Raw genomic sequence first — 23445 nt, 5'->3', positions numbered from 1 at the left:
CTACCTCGATATCCTGAGCTGCTGGGAATACAAGTGTGAGCTACCATGCCTAGCCAATATATGCATTTTACTAAAATATTTGGGTCCTTCATATGACCACTAAAATCTTAAAATGATTGCAAAGGCTCTGTACCCAAGTCTTCCTTGTTGTTAGTGATCAGGTTTAATTAAAGCACCAAATAGCAACTTTCCAACAAAGTCAATATTATTTTGACTTTATGAGTGAGGAAACTGAGGCAAGAAGTACTTTAACAACTTACACAAATTCACACAGCTAATGCAATGCAGAGCTCTGTTTTAACCCAGTTTTATGGGACTTCAAAGTTGTTTCCATTTCTACTGCAGTCATAGCCCCCAGTACTAATAAAGAAGTGTGTCAAAGTCATTTATTTATTTATTTATTTAGTCTTCACTTTGAAACGCATATTGCTGTTTCTTTTTTTAATGAATTAGGAAGTAGTCTATAGTTAGATTGGATAGATGATAACATACAGTTTTAATAAATATATCATGATACTTTTTTTATACTCTTGTCTACCATCATATTTATAGTGATTCTGAAATATTTTCCACAAGGTTTTTGTTCATGAGGATACATAATTGCTCTGAAAGAATGTAAAGAAAAACAGGACTTGGCTTGTTTTGCAAATTATTTCTTCTGTGTTGAAAAGAAGTGTGTGTGTGTGTGTGTGTGTGTGTATGTGCATGCGCCTATCTTTTTAGAATTCATGCTTTAGTACTTGAGGAAATTATCATGGAAGGTTGGCATGGCTATGGAATACCACCTAACCTGGTTCTATGATGTAACTTTCTTTCAGGTTGCAAAATTATTTTAAAAGAATAAAAAAATGGATGTCCCAAAATCCAATGGTTCTTGACAAGTCAGCTTTTCCAGACCTTGAGGAGTCAGACTGCTACACTGGCCCCTTTAGCAGAGCACGGATTCACCAGTGAGTTCCTGTCTCTTCTGCCACCTGTTTTTGTGTCTTTCATTATCTGTGATTTGTTTATAGAATAAAAATTCCTGTGACCATTGTTATTGTTAACCAAATGGGGTCAGCTAAAAAAAAAAAAAAAAAAAAAAAATTCTGCTCTTTCTTTGCAAACCCAAGAAACCAGACTGATCTTTGAAAAGCATCCATCAGATCACAGAGTGGCCTTACTTAATCTCCCATGCCCATGGCCTCCCATTGTACTTGTAATAAAATTCAAATGTCTTTCTTATCATCTGCCTGTGGATGCAGATGCTGCAGTTCCTTCCCAACACTCTGACTCCAACTCTGCATTTTCCACATTTACTTAATCCAGTCATGAAAGCCTTGGTTCAATGAATCAGCTACTGGTGTATCATCCCAAACCAGAGCTTTTATTCTTGATGTTCTCATTGCCTGACATGCTCTGCCCCCAGACCTCTGCATGGCATTTTCCCTCTTATTATTCTGCTCCCACTCAACATTACCACCTCAGAAGACCTTCTCTGAACACTCTGCCTCTGGGCCCCTATTCTCTATGCCATTCTCCTGTTTCATCTTTCTTCATGTACCTTACATGTAATTTTGTTATTTATATGTTAGTTTTTATAATCTGTTTTATTCCTCCATAATGTAAATCCAGGAAAATAGAAATTTACCTGCTTAAGAAATATTTCTTCCAAAAATGCTTCGTCAGTCTATAAGTGAGAAAATCATCAGAATGGAGGATATCTCTTCTGCTACCTGTAATTAACAAGATCCTGAATTTGGTGCATCCCAATACAGATAAAACATAGAAACTGTAAAGAACTCATAATCTAATAAAATAGACAAATATACATATTAAGTGTAAATCAATATTAAAAAAGACACAAATTAAATATACATTAAGAAAAAAGGCTCTTGGAAACCTTTTCAAAGGAAACAGCCCTTTACAACTGATTAAAAAACAAGGGAGTAAGGAGGGGAGAAGAAGAACAAATGTTGAAGACAGAGCAAAATCCAGAGGAAAAGAAGCAGACAATTTTACAGTGATGATAAACTGAACAATTTAACAGATGATGAGATACAAGAAGCCAGAACTGTAAGAAATAAGACTTGAGTTTTAGGTTGTAATACAAGCATAGAGATCCATGGAGGGAAATGAGAACTTTAATTATGCTCATATTGGAAAGCTCCTGACAGGCTAAAAGTAGAGGAGTACTCTAAGGATCAGAGTCATGCTTTCTTTAAAGTATATAAAAGGAAGGGGGAAAGTTGATTGTCTAGTTATGAGGACATTCTTCTCATAATGCCACCCAGAATAAGTGGGGTAGTGCCAAAGCTGGAGAGGTAGTTCAGTTAGATAAGTTACTTTCTGTGGCAATTATTTGAATGTTGAGGGTGAAGACAAAGCAAGGATTATAGCAGACGTAATATTCAAAGTGCTTGACGAAATGGTAGTTCATCATTCACAGAGATAAAGCAACTGGAGAGGGGAAGTGTCAGAAGTTGAGTAAGACCCATTACACTCTGTTTTTTATTTTTATTTTTTTGAGATTCCCAGATTATGATAAAGTAGATGTTGAACAGATCTTTCCTCTTTCATAGGATCCTGTTTTGCACTTTACATCATAGACATTTGCATGGTCACCTTGCTTCTCTTCCAAAAAGGGACAATACAAGGAATGAAACAGAAAAAAAAGATTATGTATGGATCTTTGCAAAGTCTTGAAGATAAGATAGCTAGATCGTAAAATGTGGCAGGGGGACCATTTCCATTTTTAATGCATCTATTTGGAATTAAATTTCTTAAGGTAGTACAAAATTTATGGGAGCAAGTAGACAATCAATTTTCTTCTTATTCCATGCTAAAAGAGAAATATTGTGTACCCAGACTTCCTCATAAACTTAAAAAAATACTTAAATAAACATTTTATAATTCTCTGTATTCCTATGTGTGTTTTTTTTCCTCTGTCAATTTATTTTTTTAAGAGAATGACTTCTCTTCTGACTTACTATATTTCATATGATTAGCTTTAATGGAGAAAACAGATGGGTGATTACTTAGGAACTAACTGTGGCTGGATTCTGTGTTCTTCTCTGAATATTGAAACCAATTTCCTCATCTTAACAGCTTCATCATAAACAATAAGGACACCTTCTTCAGCAATGCTACACGAAGCCGGATAGTCTATCACATGTTGGAGCGTACCAGATATGAAAGTGGAATATCAAAAGTGGGTAAGAACATTATTTGCAATCATAGAGAAAGTAGATTTTAATTATAACCAGAACTATTGTTTATTTTTTCAAAAATTGAAACTTTGCCATTATTCGTTAAATGTGAGTGTATAGCACATTGAACACAAATTCTATAAAATTTCTATTTTGCAGATTTTCAAATAAATTTTTTGAGAACATTTGGCTAAATGTATCAAAATGTGGAAATACTTTAGAAGAGAAATTTTATTTCTTGAAAAGTAACCCAAAGAAAATAATTAGACTTTTGAATAAAAATGTATGTAGAAAGTGGTTCATCATGAATAGAAGATGACTAAAACAGTCTTAAAATTTCCACACTAAGGAATCACCAGTAAGTTAGACTTCATCCACTTAATCAATACCTTAAAAAATTATAAGGATTATTCTCCCTTATCACAAAATTACCAAGCATCTAGTACACACTAATATTATAAAATGTGTATGAAAGAGACTCTGCTCATAGAAATTAGTTTCTATTTATTGACCTTGAAAGATATGTGCAATGTATTAAGTGATTTTTTAAAATGGAGATTACCAAACTGTAAGTCTAATGTAATTCTATTTCCTAAATACACATACATAGAAAGAACGGAGGGCTTAGAAAAATAAAGAAACTCATAGAGATTATCTCTGAAAGACAGACTATCAAATCATTTTAACTATTTACATTTCTGCTTTGTTTTAATATTTAGCAGTTTGCTATAACCTGTATAATATAAAAGAAAATTGAGAGCATCTCCCCCAGAAAAAAAAAATAAATAGAATTACAGATTTTGCATAGAGCAGAGGGGAAAAAAAAAGAAACAAACAAGCTGGCCTTTTATTTGTAGGCTGAAACCTAACATTGAACAGATCAAATATTAGTCAAATGTCCTAAAATTCTTGAAATTAAAAATTGGCAGTCTTTGAAATGTGTACCAGCTCTATTGATTTACATTAAAATGGAGTTCCACATAAGAAATGTGAATTGTGTTCCTGGTTTGCCAACGTTTTAAAGAGGAATGTTCAGATTCTGCTTCTCTTCTGATTAGCATTATTTTTTATGATGGAGCAGCCAAAATAATAACCTTAGACACCAAAACCATATGAAAAACAATAAAAATCAGTCAGAAATGTTCCAAAGAAATAAAAATAAGAGAAATCCAGAATATGAAATGAGAAAGTGACTACATATTACTGCTATGTGCTTATGTCAATTTTAAGAATAAATATGACATTTTAAATGACTAAAATGTAGAAAATATAGTACACACAGGAGAATTTAAAATTTAAAAATTTCCTAATTACTCTTTTCACTGTCACAAATTTGAACTATATGAAAATTACAAGAATGCATTGTTCAGAATTTGTCATTCTGTTAAAAATTACCATTATAAATATTTCCTCAAGTCCTTCAGTACTGTTTGAAAACTTTAAAGAGCTATACAATATTCTATAATAAGGCTTTATCAAGTCATAATTACTTACTGAATACCTAATATAGTTGTAAAATGATCAAGGATTCCTTCATTTTGTATGTACAATTCTTTCTAATTCTTAATTAATATAAACAATATTGCAACAAAAATTGCTGTCTAGAAAGATTTCCAAGTGTCTGTTCCCACCAGGACTTCTATGTGAGTGTCTACTACATTGCACCCTCAGGGAGATAGGAAGATTTTGAGTGTCTTATGTTGTTATTTAGGTCACATTGGCTTAGAGTTAAACAAGGACAGACCTCTCAATAAAATAACTTTTGAGATTGCTTTAGAAGTGTAAAATTCCTTTGTTTTTGATCAAGCTTTGTTATTTGAAGGGGAAAAATGTTGTTCCTGGCTCAAATGATCCCAAATAACTGGGTACCAAAGCTCCTCAAATGTTATGAGATGACAAGGTGAAGCCATGTGTTGGCCTCTTGCATATTTACATTTACTAAAGGACACAACTAAGCTTAGTGTTGCTCTCTCACAATTATATTGTACCCACAGATGTATGGGCTATGGAAGTCATTAGGGTTATTTTACATTTTCAATTAATTCCTTGTCCCACATGCAGTATATGCTCCAGAGGGAAGTCTCTATGAAAATGACTCAAGTATTATTTTTTTTATTTTTTTCCAGGTATCCGCAAACTTATAAACAATGGCTCATATATAGCAGCATTTCCCCCCCATGAGGTAATTTTGAAAGATAATTTCTATTATAAAAAAAAGAAAGAAAGAAAGAAAAGTTTTCCTGCTTATTGCTTCATTCCATTGCTCTCCATTTGAGTTTGGCTGCTCACCCCAGCAGAGTTCAGTCACTGTGAACCTGGGCCTTCTGAGATCCCACTATGATCTTGGGGCTATATGCTGGCTCCTCTGCTCCAAATGTTCTTCTGTAGTTACCTCCTTTGAGGAAACCCAGACTTACAGAGGACACTCATGCCAGATATGCTGACCATTGACTTCTCTCAACTTGAGATCTACACGACCCCACACAGGACAGGTTCCTAGTGCATGCTTACTTCTTGAGGATATCTGAAATCTAAAACAAGCCTACACCACAAACCTCCAGTCCATTATCTACTTGTTCCTGAACATATTATTATACCCCTCATCTTTTTTTTTTTTTTTTTTTTTGGGGGGGGGGTTAAATATTTTATTTATTTATTTTTAAATTGGCCATTATAATAATATGTAACAATGCCCCCCTTCCCTTCCCTCCTTTCTCACACTAATCAACTTGTTCTACTTTATAGATCTTCTTCTTCTTCTTCTTCTTCTTATTATTATTATTATTATTATTATTATTATTATATTCTAATGATATAATGCTAATGCCTGCTTCAAACTATAGTGGGCACATGTGACTATAGGGTTGGTATGTGACATGGTATTTAAATTTTCTGAGCACCGTTTCTTTACTTCTAAAAAGGGAATAATAATATTAAATACCCCTTCAATTTTATTGTCAGCAAAATGGGATAATATAGATATAGGGCTGGGTGCATGAAACACACAAACATATTATTGGCTATTGTCATTCCTATCTTACTATATAAGGAGGTATTTCATAATTAATATAAAGCATCTGAGGTTGGTTTCTTGGGTTCAAAACTGTGAAAACTGTGCATATATATATATATATATATATATATATATATATATATATATATATTTACCCTTTTTATATATTTATATTGGAAGGATTCTGGCTAACACACTGTCAAACCATAACAGTATGATTAATTGAGGTTATGGAACAAACTTAAACCAATGATGTAATTGGTATGCTAAAGTTTAATGTCTAAAGCTCAGGAATCTATGCTCTGATCACTAAGGCTGGGAAATTCATGGATTTTAGAAGAATTATCAGTAGTTATTGAAAGACAGTTGAGATTTTGGTTCAGTGTCCTTTTTCTACCCAATCTGAGGGCAGTCTATACATTTTCACAAGCAAATCAACTTTTTCCAGCAGATGCTCCATATGGAGAACCTAGATCTTTACTTCCATCTCTTTGGCCTCCGATATTTTGGCTTTAAATGCCTAGGCTTCCTGAGAGAAGACAACTCTGGCTGTACTTCAGTTTCACTTCCACTCTTCCCTAGTTAATAGTCTATTTTGTTAAAGGTGAAATCCTTATTACAATTTGGGGGCTCTTGCCAGCCACAATTCAAAGTATCCTCTATCTAGATAGGAACTAATAACTCCGGTTGGGCATATTTGATCATATGCAAACTACCTGACAGATTTTTGAGAGAAGATTTAAGGAATTTTTTTTAATATTTTAATTTTTGGAATATCTTATCCAAAATAAGATTTGAATATTCTACAGTTTAAAAATATGATTAAGGCCCATTCTTTTCAAGTGAGCACTTATTTGATTCCTTAGTATCTGTAAATGGAAGAAAACTTTTCTTGAAATGGATCACTTCTCAAATCAGGATAATACCCTGTGAACTGGAGTAACCATTTCTGGCACTAGGGCACTTCTTAAAGTGGAATAATACTCTTAATTTCTGAACTAAATATTACAACAATTTCTCTCATTGATGGATATTGTTTTTATTAAAAGAACTTGGGTTCCAACAGTAAAACCTGAATTCTATTTACTTAAGCAAAATAGATCAAAATTGTTTTTAAAAATGTAGTAATTGAAGAAATTGTATTTAAGTAACTAGGAGATTATTTCCAGTGAAAGAGTCATCTACCACATCATTCCACTGACAAACTTATTTCTAATCTCATAAACTTTCAATAAGTTGCTAAATAAATAGCTCTTATTTCAAATGTCACCAAGAGAATGGACACCAATTTGTATTATTTTATCTGTTTCAGGGAGCTTATAAGAGTAGCCTACCCATCAAAACCCATGGACCTCAGAATAGAAGACATCTGTTATATGAGCGCTGGGCACGCTGGGGAATGTGGTACAAGCACCAGCCTCTGGACTTAATCAGGTTCTGCATATGAACTGACAATGGAAAGCAAACTGTACCTTTCCATTGCCATTTTCTTAGAATTGCTTCTTGTACCTACCGTGTCACCTGTTATCATTGAGGATGCAATCTAGAAAAAGAAACCCCTCTATGATTTTCAGTGGCAGGAAGTAAATTCAGGGACATGGTTACATGGGATGGGAGAGTTGAGAAATCAATCAGGGCTTTTAAGTCAAGAAGGGATTAGGAAGAGTAGAAAATTACTAACATCCTCACGGATGAGGAAGAAGTGCATTAATAGAGCTCAATACCTGGGCACAGCCACAGCACACAGCCCTGAGAACACCAAGAAGAAGAAAAGATCCTGGGTTATCTCCTTTTTGTACCTTCAAGTCTTCTAGTACCTCCTGGCCCAGATAAACCAGAAATTACTGGCACAGAGCCTGGGTAATTCACCACATTATAAAAACTCAAAACAAAAAGAAGCAAAAAAAAAAAATGGATCTGAGAGTAGAGAGGAAAATCGATGCATATCTAGTGGCCCCTCAGTGCTCACAGGGGGCTGGTTCCAGGACTCCTCTTCAGATGCCATAAACCATGGGTGCTCAAATCCCGTATATAAATTTGTGTAGCATTTGCATATAACCTATAAGGTCCTCCTGTATACTCAGTCATCTCTGGGTTGTTTCAAACACCCAGGACCATGTAAATGTCATATAAATTGTAGTTCCTTGTTTAGGGAATAATGGAAAGAAAATAGTCTGTATGTATTCAATGCAGACACAACTATATAGGCGAAGTTACATCTTCAACTTTGGTTGATTGAATTCTTGAAAGTAGAACCAAAGTATATGGAGGCCCCGCTATATTTATCTTTCAACAAAAATGTATCGTTTATTCTATTCCAGGAAGTATGTTCTAGTGGCTTACTGTTATCAACTTGAATTAGATGCCCTCAACTTGCTATATTCACTATTTATCTAATTTATTTTGGTACACAATGATTTATTCTTAACTTTTTGAAGTCATGATCTATATACTAAGAATAACGTAAGTCCCAGGCTAGCTATAAATATTTAGAAAATTAAAGAAACATTAGCATTCATATTAAGTTATACATGTTGATATTTTGAGTTATTTGTAAAATACAAATATCAAGAATAAGGAAACTGATAAAAACACTGAAAGGGATACTTAAAGAATGAGTTTCATGAAAAAAAAATCTATATATAGAATGTTAATGGCGATGAGGCTCTCAGGGACTGGTAAATGCTTGAAGCTATTATCAAATTTAAGTCTAAAGGACCAAAAGAAGGAAGCAACTGGAAGAACCTGTCAGAATCTCCAACCATAGGAGGTGGGTTGATGGTAAAAGCTATGACTTCAGTAAGGAAACAGCTTCATCCAAACCCTGGCTCTACCCACTGAGAAACACCAGCATAGGGAACATGTGGCTTCATTGCAAAACTTGTGAATATCTCTTCAGTTTCAATCCAGTTCAGTTTCAACTGTACCAGAACTTTACCATGGCAAAAGAAGTGAACAAACTATAACTGGTGTTTTCTAGGTGAAATAAATAAAAGAGAAAAAATTGGGTCAATGATGCTTAATGAAAGAAGAGTTCAGTCTGTACATAGTGAAATATATACAAAACTTAATTGGTACATTTCAGAGAATAAAGTAGAAAGAATAGTTCTCAGAAAGAGAAGCCTTGTGAAGGAAAAATGACAAGTGATTTTGTTTTTCCAAGCAAGAATGTCTGCCTGGTACAATATTCCCAAGTCAACTGTGAAATACAATCTTTAGAATTATAGCCAAGTGTGGTAGTTTGCACGCCTGGAGTCCTAGGGACTCAGGAGGTGAAGGCAGGAGGATAGTAAGTTCAAAGTCAGACTCATTAACTTAGCTAGACCCCATCTCAAAATTAAAAAGGAGGTTGGGGAACGGACCTGAGAGTATAGCTCTGTGGTAAAGCACACCTGCATTCAATCCCCAGTGCCAAATCAAACAAACAACAAAATCTAAAGCTAGAACAACCTGTGTGTTAAGTAACAAGTAACAATCTTTAGAGGATGGGGAACCTAACAGTAGGAGAGAAGTTAGAAAATTCTTACTGTTTGTACCAGAACTTTATCAACTGTATGACAGTGAATGTTGCAAGTAGACAAGTTGGAGAAATAACAGCTGAGTAGGTATTGCAATCTCCTTGTTCATTTGCTATTCTATAGAAGCTATGCTCATCAGCTGAAGACAATAAAATGCACTCATTCTCTTAGCTTCTTTCTGTCTTTTTATGATGGCTACTAGTGAAGCAAACACAGGCTTACAGTAGCCTAGAGTCTCATAGAGAGGAAGGAAACTCAAGATTGGCAGGTAGTTGCCTTAAGGTGTTATATTCTTAGGACACTGAAGCATGAATGAAGGTCTGTAGAAACAAGAGCAGGGACCTCTAAATAAAGATTAGAGCGGGAGTTCAGGGAAGGCTTCCTGGAAGAAGCAATATTAAGTGAAGGACCAGTGCAGGTTGACAGGGAAGAAGTTGATAGTTGTTTAAGTGTTCCACAAATGGGGAACAACATCAATCAAGGGCATTGCTGTGTTCTTTGGAAACTGCAGAGTTGAGTTTTTGGGGGGAGGAGATGACATAATGATGTAGATCATGTTCAGCATAAGGATACTGACTGAGGATGCCGATTGACATGGAAATCTAGCCTGTCAGCATCCACTGAGAGGAGAGTTTTTTCTAATTTGCCCAAAATGCAATATGATTTAGCCTAGATCTGTGATGTGGAGACTTAACGGGATGCTCCTGGGAGAACAAAGAAAGAAGAATTGGAATATAGAAAGTCCTAATAGCATATTAAGAAATTTCACACAGAAATAGATACACTTGACAAAATCACCACTATCATTGCCCTATAGTGTTTAAAAGTAAATGACATCACCATTATAAAATTAAGTAAGGAACAGGATTGTTGGATACCTCAGATAGAACTGAAGGGGAATTGAGCTGCTAGCCTCAAGTTTCCGTCTAATTTTTCTGACTAGTTGTGACATCAGTATTTGTAAGGTCATTTAGGACACCTTAACTCAAGCTAATGATGTGCTTTCTCGTGCAGGCTGTACTTCGGTGAGAAGATTGGGCTGTACTTTGCTTGGCTGGGGTGGTACACTGGCATGCTGATTCCTGCAGCAGTGGTTGGCTTGTGTGTGTTCTTCTATGGATTGATTACAATGAATGAAAGTCAAGTAAGGTAAGCTGTAAAGAGATTTATAAAAGGTGTTGGGCCTGTCTTCTGAGTGGACAAAAACTTAAGGATAATGGCTGAGCAGAAAAAAACAGTAATAATACTACAATTTTATTATTTATTTGCTGTGTATGTGTATGTGTATGTATGTGTGTGTGTATATATATATATATATATATATATATATATATATATATATATATTTTTTTTTTTTTTTTTTTTTCTTGTTTGTTTCAATTGAGTATTTGTTTTCTCAGTACTGGGGAATAAGCCCAGAGCCTTTCAACTGCAAGCCAAGGATAATCAACCACTGAGCTACACATCCCCAGCTATTTTTATTTGTTATTTGAGTCAGGCTTAAAGTTAATTTGCCAGGCTGGCCTCAGCTTATAATCCTCTTGCCTCAGTCTCCCAAGCAGTTGGTATTAACCATCATATACCACCATGCCAGTTTTTTTTTTAAATAGGAGAAAAGCATGATTAAAAGATCATTTTGATGTTTTTTAAGTAAATTTCTCCTAGATAAGTTCCAAGACTGCTAATCTTGATGCCAGATTTCACTTTCAAGTATATCCCACATACCATTCTAAAAATAGTAGCAAAACAGGATTTGACAGAAGTGAAACATAACATCAGAAAGGTGATTCTTTTGTTCAATCCGCGGTGACTCAAGATTTAGAAATAGGAATACATTATTCCTAGAAATACTAAATTATTACTCACCAGAGACAGGAGTCACATTAGGATTAAAGAATCCTCTTGGCAGTGTGTTCAGTTTAATATATTTCACAAGGATATTATCAAATTCAACTTTATATTAAAACATAAAGAAGCTCTCCCCTCTCTTTTAAAGTTCAACACTTTGTTCTTCTGTTCGGTGCGTATTTCAACCATAGCCTTCCTACCCAGCAGTAATCAGGACAGCTGTTAGTGTGACATTCTTCAGAAGATCCTAAAAATTAGTTTCCCTGAATTCCCTTTAAAAAATGTGATATGTACATGTTTGCATTTGCCTATGTGGAACCATATTGCCTAAAAACAAGTTCTCTTTCTTGTCCTAGAGTGGAATCCTATTCAGTAACCAAGTTACTTGATTTGATGTCCCAGAGCCCAGAGTCCCCTTTTTGTTCTTTATGAAGCCAAGTGATAATAAGCATGCAAACAAAGAGATAACTTCTGCTCATGAGCTTCAGAGTTTTGTAAATCATTCTCCCTGTGGAAAGTGGCATGTTCAAGAACAAACTTCTGCCCTCTGTGAATATCTCCCTTTACTCTTCCCCTATTGGGCTTTTCCCTGAGTGCTGATGAGACTCAGGGGAGATAGTGTGAGTTACATTATCTTAAAAGGTAAAGCCCTCTTTTACAATGAATTAACAAACATGGAAGAAGACTCTTCCCTAGCTGCTGCTCCTGTTGGTTCCCGTAGAACATATCCACAAAGTTTTGCCATGAAATATAGACTTTTCCTTCCACCCCCAGGAAGCTGAAAATGATCCAAAGGAATGAAAGGAATAGATTTAGTGTTCCTATTGATTTATGTACCAAAGGAGTAAATTAGGCTTCTTTTGTATGAAATAAGTATGCCTTAACCTTTGATACAAAAAGTGTTTTAAAAGGTGCTAGAAAAATCTTTTATTCTGCACTCTATGGTATTATATTACTGCTACTCCTGTCACACTATAATTAAGATCCTGTCAGACTTTCTATTCTCAACCAAGATACGCAGCACTGAATATCTTGACTTTCAACATTTTGGGACCGAAATTTTCCATTCAAGGTGGCAGAAGTGGTTGAGTCGTAGGCGTTATCATGGTGGGGGTGGGGAGGGGGCTAGATTTTATTTTGTGTTGATTCATGTTCATATTATTTTATGAAGCTCTCTCTCTCTCTCTCTCTCTCTAGTTCAAGGTAGCAAAATGTTGAAAAGCTGTAGGTATGGGACTACTTATTGTGATCCTACCAGATATGACAACTAAATTAAAGTTATATTTCTTAATTGCCCTGTAGTTATTTGTGGGAGCACATAACAATCAGTTTTAGATCACTGTATGTATCCATACATATTTACACTTGCTTTACAAAGCCAAATATATTCATTTTTGTGCCCGGGTGAGAACATTTTATAGGATTTTAAGAGTCAACAAGCAGGTACCTGTGACATGCATCTTAGGGACCTGAGTTTCAGGACAGGTCAGAGAGTGGAAATCCCAATTTTCTAGTCCATTCCTGCTTCGTTAGCATTAGAATTTATCTAAAAACTATGTGGCCCTCAGTATTTACCAGTCTTACAAAAGCTTTTGCTTCTGAAAGATATCCTCAAGCCCTCTCCTGAGGCTAACCTTAGCAATAAGGGGTTCTTCCTTTTATGAACCACCTGGGATATGCCAGGTAGAATATCAAAATCCTGTAACTAGTATCCCAGTCAGATAATAACCTTGTGTGGAGACAAATGCACCTCAGGGAAGTAGGTGATTTGGTCAGGGAAATATGTCCGTGAAGGGCACAGTTAAGTTTCAAGCCTATGACTGATATTTAAAACAAAACAACATGGTGAGAACATTTAATGTGAAATCTACTCTCTTAACAAAATTTTAACCACACAAGGCAGTTTACGTGCAATGCTGTACAGAAGATATCTACAACTTACTCATCCTGTGTAACTGAAATTTTATACCCATTGAGCACGGGCTCCCTCCTCCTTTCCACCAACACCCTTGGTAAATCACAAATATACTCTTCCGTTTTGTATGTTTGACTCTTTTAGATGCCCCATGTAAGTGGCATCATGCAGTGTGTTTCCTTCTGTGAGTGGTTCATTTCACTTAGCATAATGTCCTCAAGGTTGATCCATTATGTCATATAAGACAGAATTTTCTTTCATTTTATACAGCTAAATAATATTCCACTGTACTTATATGTCATATTTTCTTTATCCACTGATGAAATAATATAAATTAGGTTTATTTCTATCTCTTTGGAATTTTTAATAGTAAAAAAAGAGCACCATAGCTCTTCAAAATCCTGAATTCATTTCTTTTGTAAATATTTCTAGAAGTGGAAAGGATAGATCATATGTAACTCTGTTTTTAACCTTCTGAGGGACATCAACACTGCCTCCATAGCAGTGCATCCTTTTAGATTCCTACAGTGTACAAGGGATTCAGCTTCTCCATGTCCTTACCAACATTTATTTTTCGTGTAATTAAAAAAATATAATAGCAATCTAGGCAGGAGGTGTAGTTCAGTGGTACACTGCTTGCCCAGCATGCACAAAAGCCTACATTTGATTCCCAGCAAGCAACCTCCAAAAAAAAAAAAAAAAGAATAAATATAAGAACAATTCTTGTAGGAATAAGGTAAACTCACTGTGGTTTAACTTGGATTTCCCTGATGATTATATTTGACTTTAAAGTCAATGCTTTATCCATGCTGCCACACTCTTCTTCCTCATACTTATTTTTATACTCTTCTCCAAAAATGTACAAATCGAGCAGAAATTTCCTATTCTGTGCTTTGTCATGTTAGCTGAGTCACAGGAAGCATCAGGCTCCTGGAGAGCGTGGGCCCCCATATTCACCCCTGATTAGACATATTGCTCCTTGATTTCACTATCTTTAATAGGTAGTAATTATTCTTTGGGATCAGCTACTGATAGATACATATACAGCAACAAATCTAAAACCAAAGTAAACTACAACTCCAGTGGTAGTGTGTCAAGCCCTGCAAAAGAAACTAAAAACCACTCATGATAGGGACCTGTCCCTCCCGCTAGTGGTTAAATAAAATCAAACAAATTGGGATAGGCGCAAATCCCTTATTTTAGTCTAAAAAGTAAGGAAAGTGGACAAGATGACGTAGTATAAACCAACTTGAATACCTATTCTGATGGGATTCCAATGCAAGACAAATGGTGGCATTTGTGTAACAAGGTAAATTATGATAATAAGCACATTTTACTGAAAAATTACTTCAAGAAATGTTGATTCTTCTCATTTCTAAAATTTAATAATTTTGCTACAAGGAGATACAATCTTCTCTTTCTTTTAGATTTTTAAAATGCATGATTTGTAGGTTTCCTTTCTACAGACATCTGATTACTAATACGATGGGAGGTGTAAAATTGAGAGTAGTATATATAAAATTGATTCTGTCATCATCACCATTAGTAAATTATTGATAGAAAAATTAATTTTAACATAAAACAAATGTATTCCTTTTTATCTATGTTAAAGTTGATTGCAAACTGGATCTATAACTAAAAAAAAAAGGCCTGAAGTCAGCTCCTCAAATTGCCTTTTGCTAGCTCTGTAACTTGAGCAAGTCTTTTAAATTGAGCCTTGGTGTCTTCTCCTTAGAGGACATAATTTCCATTACCTGTGATGTGGGTGAGGACTAGGCAATGTAGCAGACCTAAGTCTACCTTTTACCACTATAAAATATTATACCACTGTCTGGTGTTATTATCTTGTATTCTTACTTTGGTTTGAAGTTCTGTATATCCCGCATTGAAATTCACACACATTCTTCTTTTTTTTTTTTTTGCTTTTATATATATACTTTTTAAAACAGCAAATCTTGCTACAAACATTGTCAATTAAACTTGTGTTAACAATTGCATTAACATACATATTTTCTAAAGTCTTTAAGCTTCTTATAAACTCTCCAGAGTAGATTTATTTTAATAAAATTTAACGGGAGATAAAAAAATTAGAAAGGGTCATGTATGACAGATAAAGACACGTAGTGTCCTCAAAATAGGTTGTTTTGAGCTCTTAAGTCTGTAAGGCTTTTCAGAAACTGTTATTGATTCCCTGCTGTCACAAAGCCATCTATAATGTATGCTGAGGTTTTAAAAAGGTAGTGAGCATAAAGCTGGTGAGATAAATGTCATAAAGTTACATCCTAGTTGAGCATATATTTAAGTAGTAGAATCTACGTCATATCGCCATTACTATGTATGTCAAGGTGCCATGTTCAAAAAGATCAACTCCTTCAGTTTCCGCTGAATATTCTGCACCAATGATATGCACTGCAGTGTGTACTATAAATTGTATGAACCCTGAGCTTGAGAAGTCAGACTAGTTAGGTTTCATTCCAGCTTATCCACTTCCAAGCATGTGAACTTGGTTAAAACTCACCTGTACACAAGATTAACCTGAATGCCACAAGATCATATATCAAAGTGCCTTTATAGTAATAAAAAGCCCCATAAGTGTCACATAAATGCAAACCATGACCCATTATCATCACAATATCTCAACAGAGAACAAAGAAGTGAACAAAAAATACTATATCACAAATATCCTCATCCATAAGTTGAAACCATAACTGCTTCTTCTCCTGCTCCCCACTCTATATTATTTCTATTTCTCGGCCTCACCACCAAAGTTTGCTGCAAGAGCTGAGTGACTTTCATGTTTTTATTTTCTTTGATTTCTCAAGCCAGGAGATTTGTAAAGCCACCGAAGTCTTCATGTGCCCTCTGTGTGATAAGAATTGTTCCTTGCAGAGACTCAATGACAGCTGCATCTATGCCAAGGTGAGTGTGCATCTTCACATCCTCTCCTGAGTCTTGCTTTGTCTAAGTAGAGGATCCTATTTTTTTTAACCCAATTTACTATTCCCAAGCATTCTAATAGCCTTTGATACCGGAAACAAAGTCAATCTGCTGAAATTCCAAAGAGTAGACCTTGAGTTGAATATCTTTGTATTCCTTTGTTTTTATAGCCAATAGTTTCCCCCACAGACACAAATTTCCCCTTGAAATTATGTTTAGGTCTTGTAGGAGAAGAACAATTATTTTTATTGCTGATGATTAAATTTGATTCTTCCACAAAAACTCATGAAGATAAAATACTTCTAATTATACAGAGAAAATGAAATAGCATACCCCAAATTTCCAAACTGCTGTCTATTAGAATCACCTGAAGGATTTTAAAAATACTTTAAAAACCCCTAGACCTCAGCAATTAAAACAAATCTTTGGATTTAAAACCCAGATATCATCATTTTCTAAGATTTCCCCAGTTATAACAATGTTCATACAAATTTTAAAAACATTGGCTTTTACAATTATTTTTTATGTCTACAACAGTTGTATTAAAATATAATCAACAAAGTAAAATATACATATTTGAAGTATGGAAATTGATGATGTGTATGTACCTGTGAAATGCAGGTCAAAAAAAAAAAAATACACCACAATCAGGATAATGAATATATCACCTTCAAAGTTTCCTCACAGTGTTCTCACTGCAATCTGTGCCCCACATTTTCCCCTGAACCTATGCCAGTGCTTCTGCAACCAACACCTTTGTGTCATTATAAATACCTTTATATTTCCTAGACTCTTAGAATCATATGGTATGTAACTTTTCTGACTTCTTTGGCAGAACATACTTATTTTGAAATTCATCCATGTTTTAGTATTCATCAATAGGTTATTCCTTTTTATTGCTGGATATTATTCCATTGTATCTATATCAGAGTTTGTTTGTTCATTTACCTACTAATGAAATTTGGGTTGTTTCAAGTTGTTGCCTATTTTAAGTAAAGCTGCTATAAAGATTTATGTTCAAGTATTTCTACAGACAAATGTTATTATTTCTTTTGGGTAAATACCTAGGAGTGGGAGAGTTGAATCACATGATAGTATACATTCAACCTTTGCATTAGTCTGTTTTCTATAACTATGATAAAATATCTGAGATAGACTATAGAACACACTGGAGCGATGTGAACAGTAAAGACATGAGACATTCACATATGGCAGAGTGATAAAGTGAGGCATCTATCCAAGGAGATACTAAATCTAGGTGCTATTGTACAGTAAATACTCCTTCTTTTCTGAATAGAAAGGAGTGTGCACAAGGATAGGCAAAACTTGGAAAGAATTCACTTATAAACTTCAAATGAAGATGAAAGTTAACTTGCAGAGGAGAATATTGCCTTATTGCAACCATACAGGAAATAAAACCCACCTGAATGAAATACTGAATACATCTTGTATTTGTTTTTCTGAGCAAGATAAAATATAGCTATTTGGTTTAGACTTTAAAACCAGACAGGCAAAAAAAAGCTCAACAGCCACTTCTCAAAAGAAGAAGATCAAATGGCCAACAAATATGTGAAAAGGTATTCAGCATCTCAAGCAATCAGGGAAATGTAAATGAAAACTACGTTGATATTTCATCTCACCACAGTTAGAATGGCAATCATCAAGAATACAATAATAATAAATGATGGTGAGGAGATGGGGAAAAGGGTGCACTTATACAATGTCGGTGGGACTGCAAATGTTAGCACAACCATTCTGGGAAGCAGTAGGAATATTCCTCAAAAGACTAAGAATTGAATCATCACATTACCCAGCTTTATTACTCCTTGGTATTTACCACAAAGAACTAAAATCAGCATACTATAATGGTAAAGTCACATCAATGTTTATGGCAGTGAAATTCATAATAGCCAAGTTATGAAACCAGGCCAAATGCCCGTCAACTGATAAATGGATGAAGAAAATGTATTTCACACACACACATTCATACATACTAGAACAAGAATAAGAAGTGCCCATACACACACAGACACACATACATACACACATTTACGCACACAGACACGCATACAAAAAAAATGGAGTTTTACTTAGCCATAATGGAGTTACTTAGCCATAAAAAAGAAAGAAATCATGGCATTAGATTGAAGAACAACAAGCTAAGTGAAATAAGCCAGACTCATAAAATTAAGACTTGAATGTTTTCTCTCATATGTAGAAAATTAAAAAAAAAAAAGAGTTGTAGGGAGGGAATCCCATCAATATAGACGAGACATAAGTTGGGAGGAAGGGGATTGAAAGGGAGGGAAGAGGGACAGGAAAAGAGAGGAACAGCAGGATGAAACTGACCGAATTATGCTATGTACATATATGAATATACCAAGTGAATTTCACTGTTATTTGTATGTACAAACCACTAATTTAAAGAAACTATAAATAGAGAGAAGACCAGTAGAGGAAAGTAACAGGGAGAGGGAGGAAGGAGGAAAAGGGGCAGTAGTACTAAGGGATGAAGTGGAGCAAATTATACTCCATGTATGTATGATTATGTTAAAATGGACACTGCTATTATGTATAATAGTTATACATAATTATTACATAATTTCATCAGTACATTATAGGTATAATGTACTGATAAAAACTTAAAAATGGAAATCATTCTTCTTTCATTGGATGAAAATAAACATTTTTATATCATTGTATATACTTGGATATATAAATTGCTACACTAGAATTTACTTAATGGGCAAAGTCAAAGATAAGGGAGCAGAGTTTTACTAAAGAAACAAGCCAGCCAATCTAGGTTTATGTAGTCACATGATGGCCTAACCACATGATTTAGGAACTTGTAAATTCAGTTTCTTATGGAACACATCACTACTTGTGTCAACTAATAGGGAATCACATTGCCACATTTTTATGAAGAGCACATGTGTGCACATTCCCTTAGGATTCAAGGAATAATTTTGCATGAAAAAAAAAAATTGGTCCTACCATATAACAGAATTCACAATTGAGTACATTAACATTTCTTTTGATGACTTTTTATTTTTAACACTTAAAATATGTGAGCTAAAAACTTTGCCAATTAAGTAACTTTAATATGCATACATTCATAGAAGTATGGATAATGCACTATCAAATGACATGGTGCTAGGATTTCTCATAGTGAAATAATTAAATAGAACATATTAAATATTTTCTTTTGTAATTCTAAAAATGACTCAGCCTTTGGGGTTAGTATCATACCTAGTAGTTATTTTCTAGTTTTATTTTATTTTTACTTGTTTAACAAAAACTTCTTCAATATCTAATGAGACTCAGGTTGTTCACTGATGTCAAGACTCAAAAGAAACAGATGAAAAGGTGTTTCTTTAAGAGACTTCGTGGAAGAGTCTGTGTAAGATCATATACCAGAACCACCTGAACATTTATTATAAATGAGATTTCTGGGAGCTACATCCTGATATTTAGAGTCAGTTATTCAAGGCTGAGGCCTACAAACCTACTTTTGAACAAGCCTGTTGATGGTTCTGATTGTGAGGACCACGGTTTTCAAAGCTATTAAAGGGATGGACTGTTCAAGCTTCCATGTCTGATGGAGCTAGTGTCCAGCTCCCGTCAACATAGATGAAGCAGATTTTGTACAGTCTGAGAGTTGAGGACTGAGGAAGTGAGCAAGCTGAATTCCAGACTTGATCTCTGCCCTCCAGGCTCTGGGCATCTCCTTGATCTCCAGGGTTGACACTGCCCAGGAGATTCTTACTCTTGGTCTAGTGGGCTTCAGTGATGCCCCTTCTCACTTCACTCTCCTGCCAGTTACCTGCCTTTGAGTTATCTCTGGTGTATGTGACTCTTCTCTTTTCCCCTCCTTCATTTTCATTCAGCAGCTCTTTAATCAGCATCCAAAGTGAAGCACTTAGCAACTCAAGCTATGATCAGAGCTTTCTAACTGTTCTTCTTGTCTCTGTGGTCTCCTAAATCATAATGTATTCCATCAGCAATAGGTTGATAAACCTAACAATGATTTTAAACTGTCAGGCTTCTCCTGAGAGCAGTTTTAAGTTTTCCCCCATTCCCATACTAGCTTCATTTCCCATTACATGTATGTAACCCCACATCATATGAATAATTTCTGTATACCCACTGTATTAGATGCACATGTTTCTAAAGGTTAATGTTTAAATTTATTAAATAATGCGTGAAATATTTATTAGTGAACCTAGCAAGAAAAAAATTGTTCTCAAAAAAAAAAAAAAAAAAAAAAAAAAAACACTTCATAAGCTATAACAAATCATGCCCATACAATACAATTTTTATTAACTGTGGCTTTCTATTCTGAAGCAGGAAAGAACTGCTATTTTTAGTGACCTTTAAGTGCCTGTATGTAAAGCCTCTGTTCTAACTTTCTAAGAGGCTGTTTCCTGTACTCAGTCTGTTTATAAGAGAAAATAGACAGCTGTTCAGCTGCTCAGAAGCCTCAGGTGTCTCTGTGGGATGCTTCTGGAAACAAAAAAAAGAGCTGGATTCCCCTGCTGGGTGTAATTTTTTAAGCTCTGTAGGAGAATCTTTTATGATCCTTTTCTCTACTGTACATAATGTATGCTAAAATTTTTTTTAAAAACCAACCCTTAGAATATTTTTAGAAATTCCAAGTCTTAACTCTCAGAATTTTAGAGACATGCAGAGTATTTTGCACCTATCTACAAACCTTTAAAAGGAACACATCTTTTTATGATGGTATTTTTAATAATGCTACATTATAGAAAAATACATCTTATATTTACCTGTTTTGCATATTGTGTGTTCCAGAGGTTATAATTAAAATGCACATTAGTTTTTTTTTTTTTTTTTAATGTCTCATTGAGCACCTTCTGGACTTTAAACTGAGCAAAAAGGATTTCATTCTAATCAGGTTTGTCTTAAAATAATTTAAAGCCCAAATTGGCCTCATGCTGTCTTGAAGACAAAACTCCTGTTTTCTCTATACAATGGCCACCCCTTTACCTACAGTTTCACTTTACATAAGTTCATTTACCTCTGGACTGCTGTGCTCTGAAAATACTAAACAGAAAATGTCAGAAGTGAACAATTCATAAGTTTTATATTGCATGCCATTTTGAGTATTATTAAACCTTGTGCAGTCCTACTCTGTCCCTCGTAGGATGTGAATCATCCATCTATTCATCATATCCATGCAGTATTTGCTACCCACCAATTAATCATTTAGTAGCCATCACAGGTACCAGAACAATAGTCATGGTATCATGGTCTTATGTTCAAGTAACTAACATCATAGCCTAAAATTATCCACCTCACTTCATCTGAACACATAGACATTGTGTCATATCACCACAAGAAGCAGGATGAGTATAATTAAATAACATATATTGAGAGAGAAGCCACATTCACATAACTTTTCTATATCATTATATTCTTTTTTCTGTTATTAATCTCATAAAGTGCCTAATTTATATATTAAGCTTTATCATAGTTATGTATGTTTAGGAAAAACAGTACACACAGTGTTTGGTACTATCATTAGTTTCAGGCATCGACTGAGGGACTTGGAATAATCCCCACCGATAAGGCAGAACTGTTGTAGCTACTACAATAGCTATGGGTATGAAAAGCATTTATGTCTTTGGCTATATTAATTTAACCTCACACACCAGTTTATAAATATAGTGATCATATTATACAAGCAAAAACAAGGTAACTTGAGTATTTTAAATTTGAATTTTATTAAATCAAACAGTTCTTAAAACCTCAAGGATTATGTTGTATTCAATGACATCACATAACTGTACCTTGTTCTTTACCCAACTTCAGGTGATATCTGATTGAAAAACATTTGAACTCTATCATAACTGATGATTCATGGAATCTTCTTAAAACAGCCTCAGAGTAGATTTATTACATGTTAAAAGTTTCTCTGGCAGGGCATGTTCTGAAAGCAGGAGAGTGATACTACCATGATGCCTTTCCTTTGGAAGTGTTAGCTCACTGGCAGAATTCTGCAATTGGCAGCTTCCCCATTTGTGGAAGTTGTGCTAATAGGAAGTGCATCTAGGTTATCTGAAAAGCTAAGTTCTTACATCCCACATGGTAGTTTGACTATCTGTGTCCCACAGATGCTTCCTCGTGGTGCTAGAAATGCTTCTAACCAGAAGAGCAGGTCGTGTTCTAAGAGACAAGAGAAGAAAAGAGGAAAACGTTGCTCTCTCACTTCTTCCTATGAGAAAATTACATAAAACTCTTGCAGAACCCATGAAAGGCTCTTTTATAATACATTCACAAACTGTGAAAAATACTGTGATTTTATTTGGGAAAAAATCATATTGCCTGCATTCAAATAGTAGTCACCAGATTATTACGATCAGTAGTATGATTAATATTTTTGGGTTTTTCTCCCATTAAGGTGACATATTTGTTTGATAATGGAGGGACAGTCTTCTTTGCTATATTTATGGCAATATGGGGTAAGTATATGTTTTCATTACCTATGTTCCAGTTTTATTTTCTAAGACTATTGCTTTATTTCTACACACATGCACACACACACGCGCGCACACACACGGTCACCATGTATCAATTCAACAATAGTGTATGCTGGTACATGCTTTGTTTGTTCTCTTCATACATTCACTTTTTCTTTGGGAATTTAACTCTTGATCTAACCCTCTATTCCCTAAAGACTAATTTTTTCTATATCAAAGGATATACTTTTTCTTGCCAAAAGCAGATGATAATTTAAAATAAACTGAAACAAACTAGAAAACAAATTAACTTCCTGGTAATATTACTTGTGAAAGTGATGTTCTGGAAGCTTGTGTTTGCTTAATATTCCCATTCATCTTTTTTTTTTCTTTACCTTATGCTTTATACATTTAGAGATGCAGACTCTACTCCATACGTGATTAAACAATAAGGTATAATATATAATAAACCCTTCACCTGACTAGCAACTCCAAAAACTGTACAAATCATATGCACATATATTCTTTGGCTATCTTTTTTTCACCA

General features: G+C 34.7%; 1 protein-coding gene across 6 annotated transcripts in view; it reads left to right on the top strand.

The window, feature by feature from the left end:
• Window positions 1-23445, top strand: part of Ano3 (anoctamin 3) — a 406718-nt gene that overhangs the window by 304032 nt on the left and 79241 nt on the right. For all 6 annotated transcript variants that reach the window (XM_071616326.1, XM_071616329.1, XM_071616325.1 and 3 more), the window contains 7 exons: window positions 819-950; window positions 3088-3194; window positions 5315-5370; window positions 7514-7635; window positions 10734-10868; window positions 16305-16401; window positions 22841-22901. In XM_071616326.1, coding sequence (XP_071472427.1) covers window positions 819-950; window positions 3088-3194; window positions 5315-5370; window positions 7514-7635; window positions 10734-10868; window positions 16305-16401; window positions 22841-22901 — 710 coding nt within the window. The remainder of the gene's footprint in view (window positions 1-818; window positions 951-3087; window positions 3195-5314; window positions 5371-7513; window positions 7636-10733; window positions 10869-16304; window positions 16402-22840; window positions 22902-23445) is intronic.

This window comes from Marmota flaviventris, chromosome 9 (genome assembly GCF_047511675.1).
Source record: "Marmota flaviventris isolate mMarFla1 chromosome 9, mMarFla1.hap1, whole genome shotgun sequence".
In the NCBI taxonomy this organism is placed as follows: Eukaryota; Metazoa; Chordata; class Mammalia; order Rodentia; family Sciuridae; genus Marmota; species Marmota flaviventris.
The sequence above is the reverse complement of the archived record's forward strand: the minus strand, read 5'-3'. Positions and strand labels throughout refer to the sequence as shown.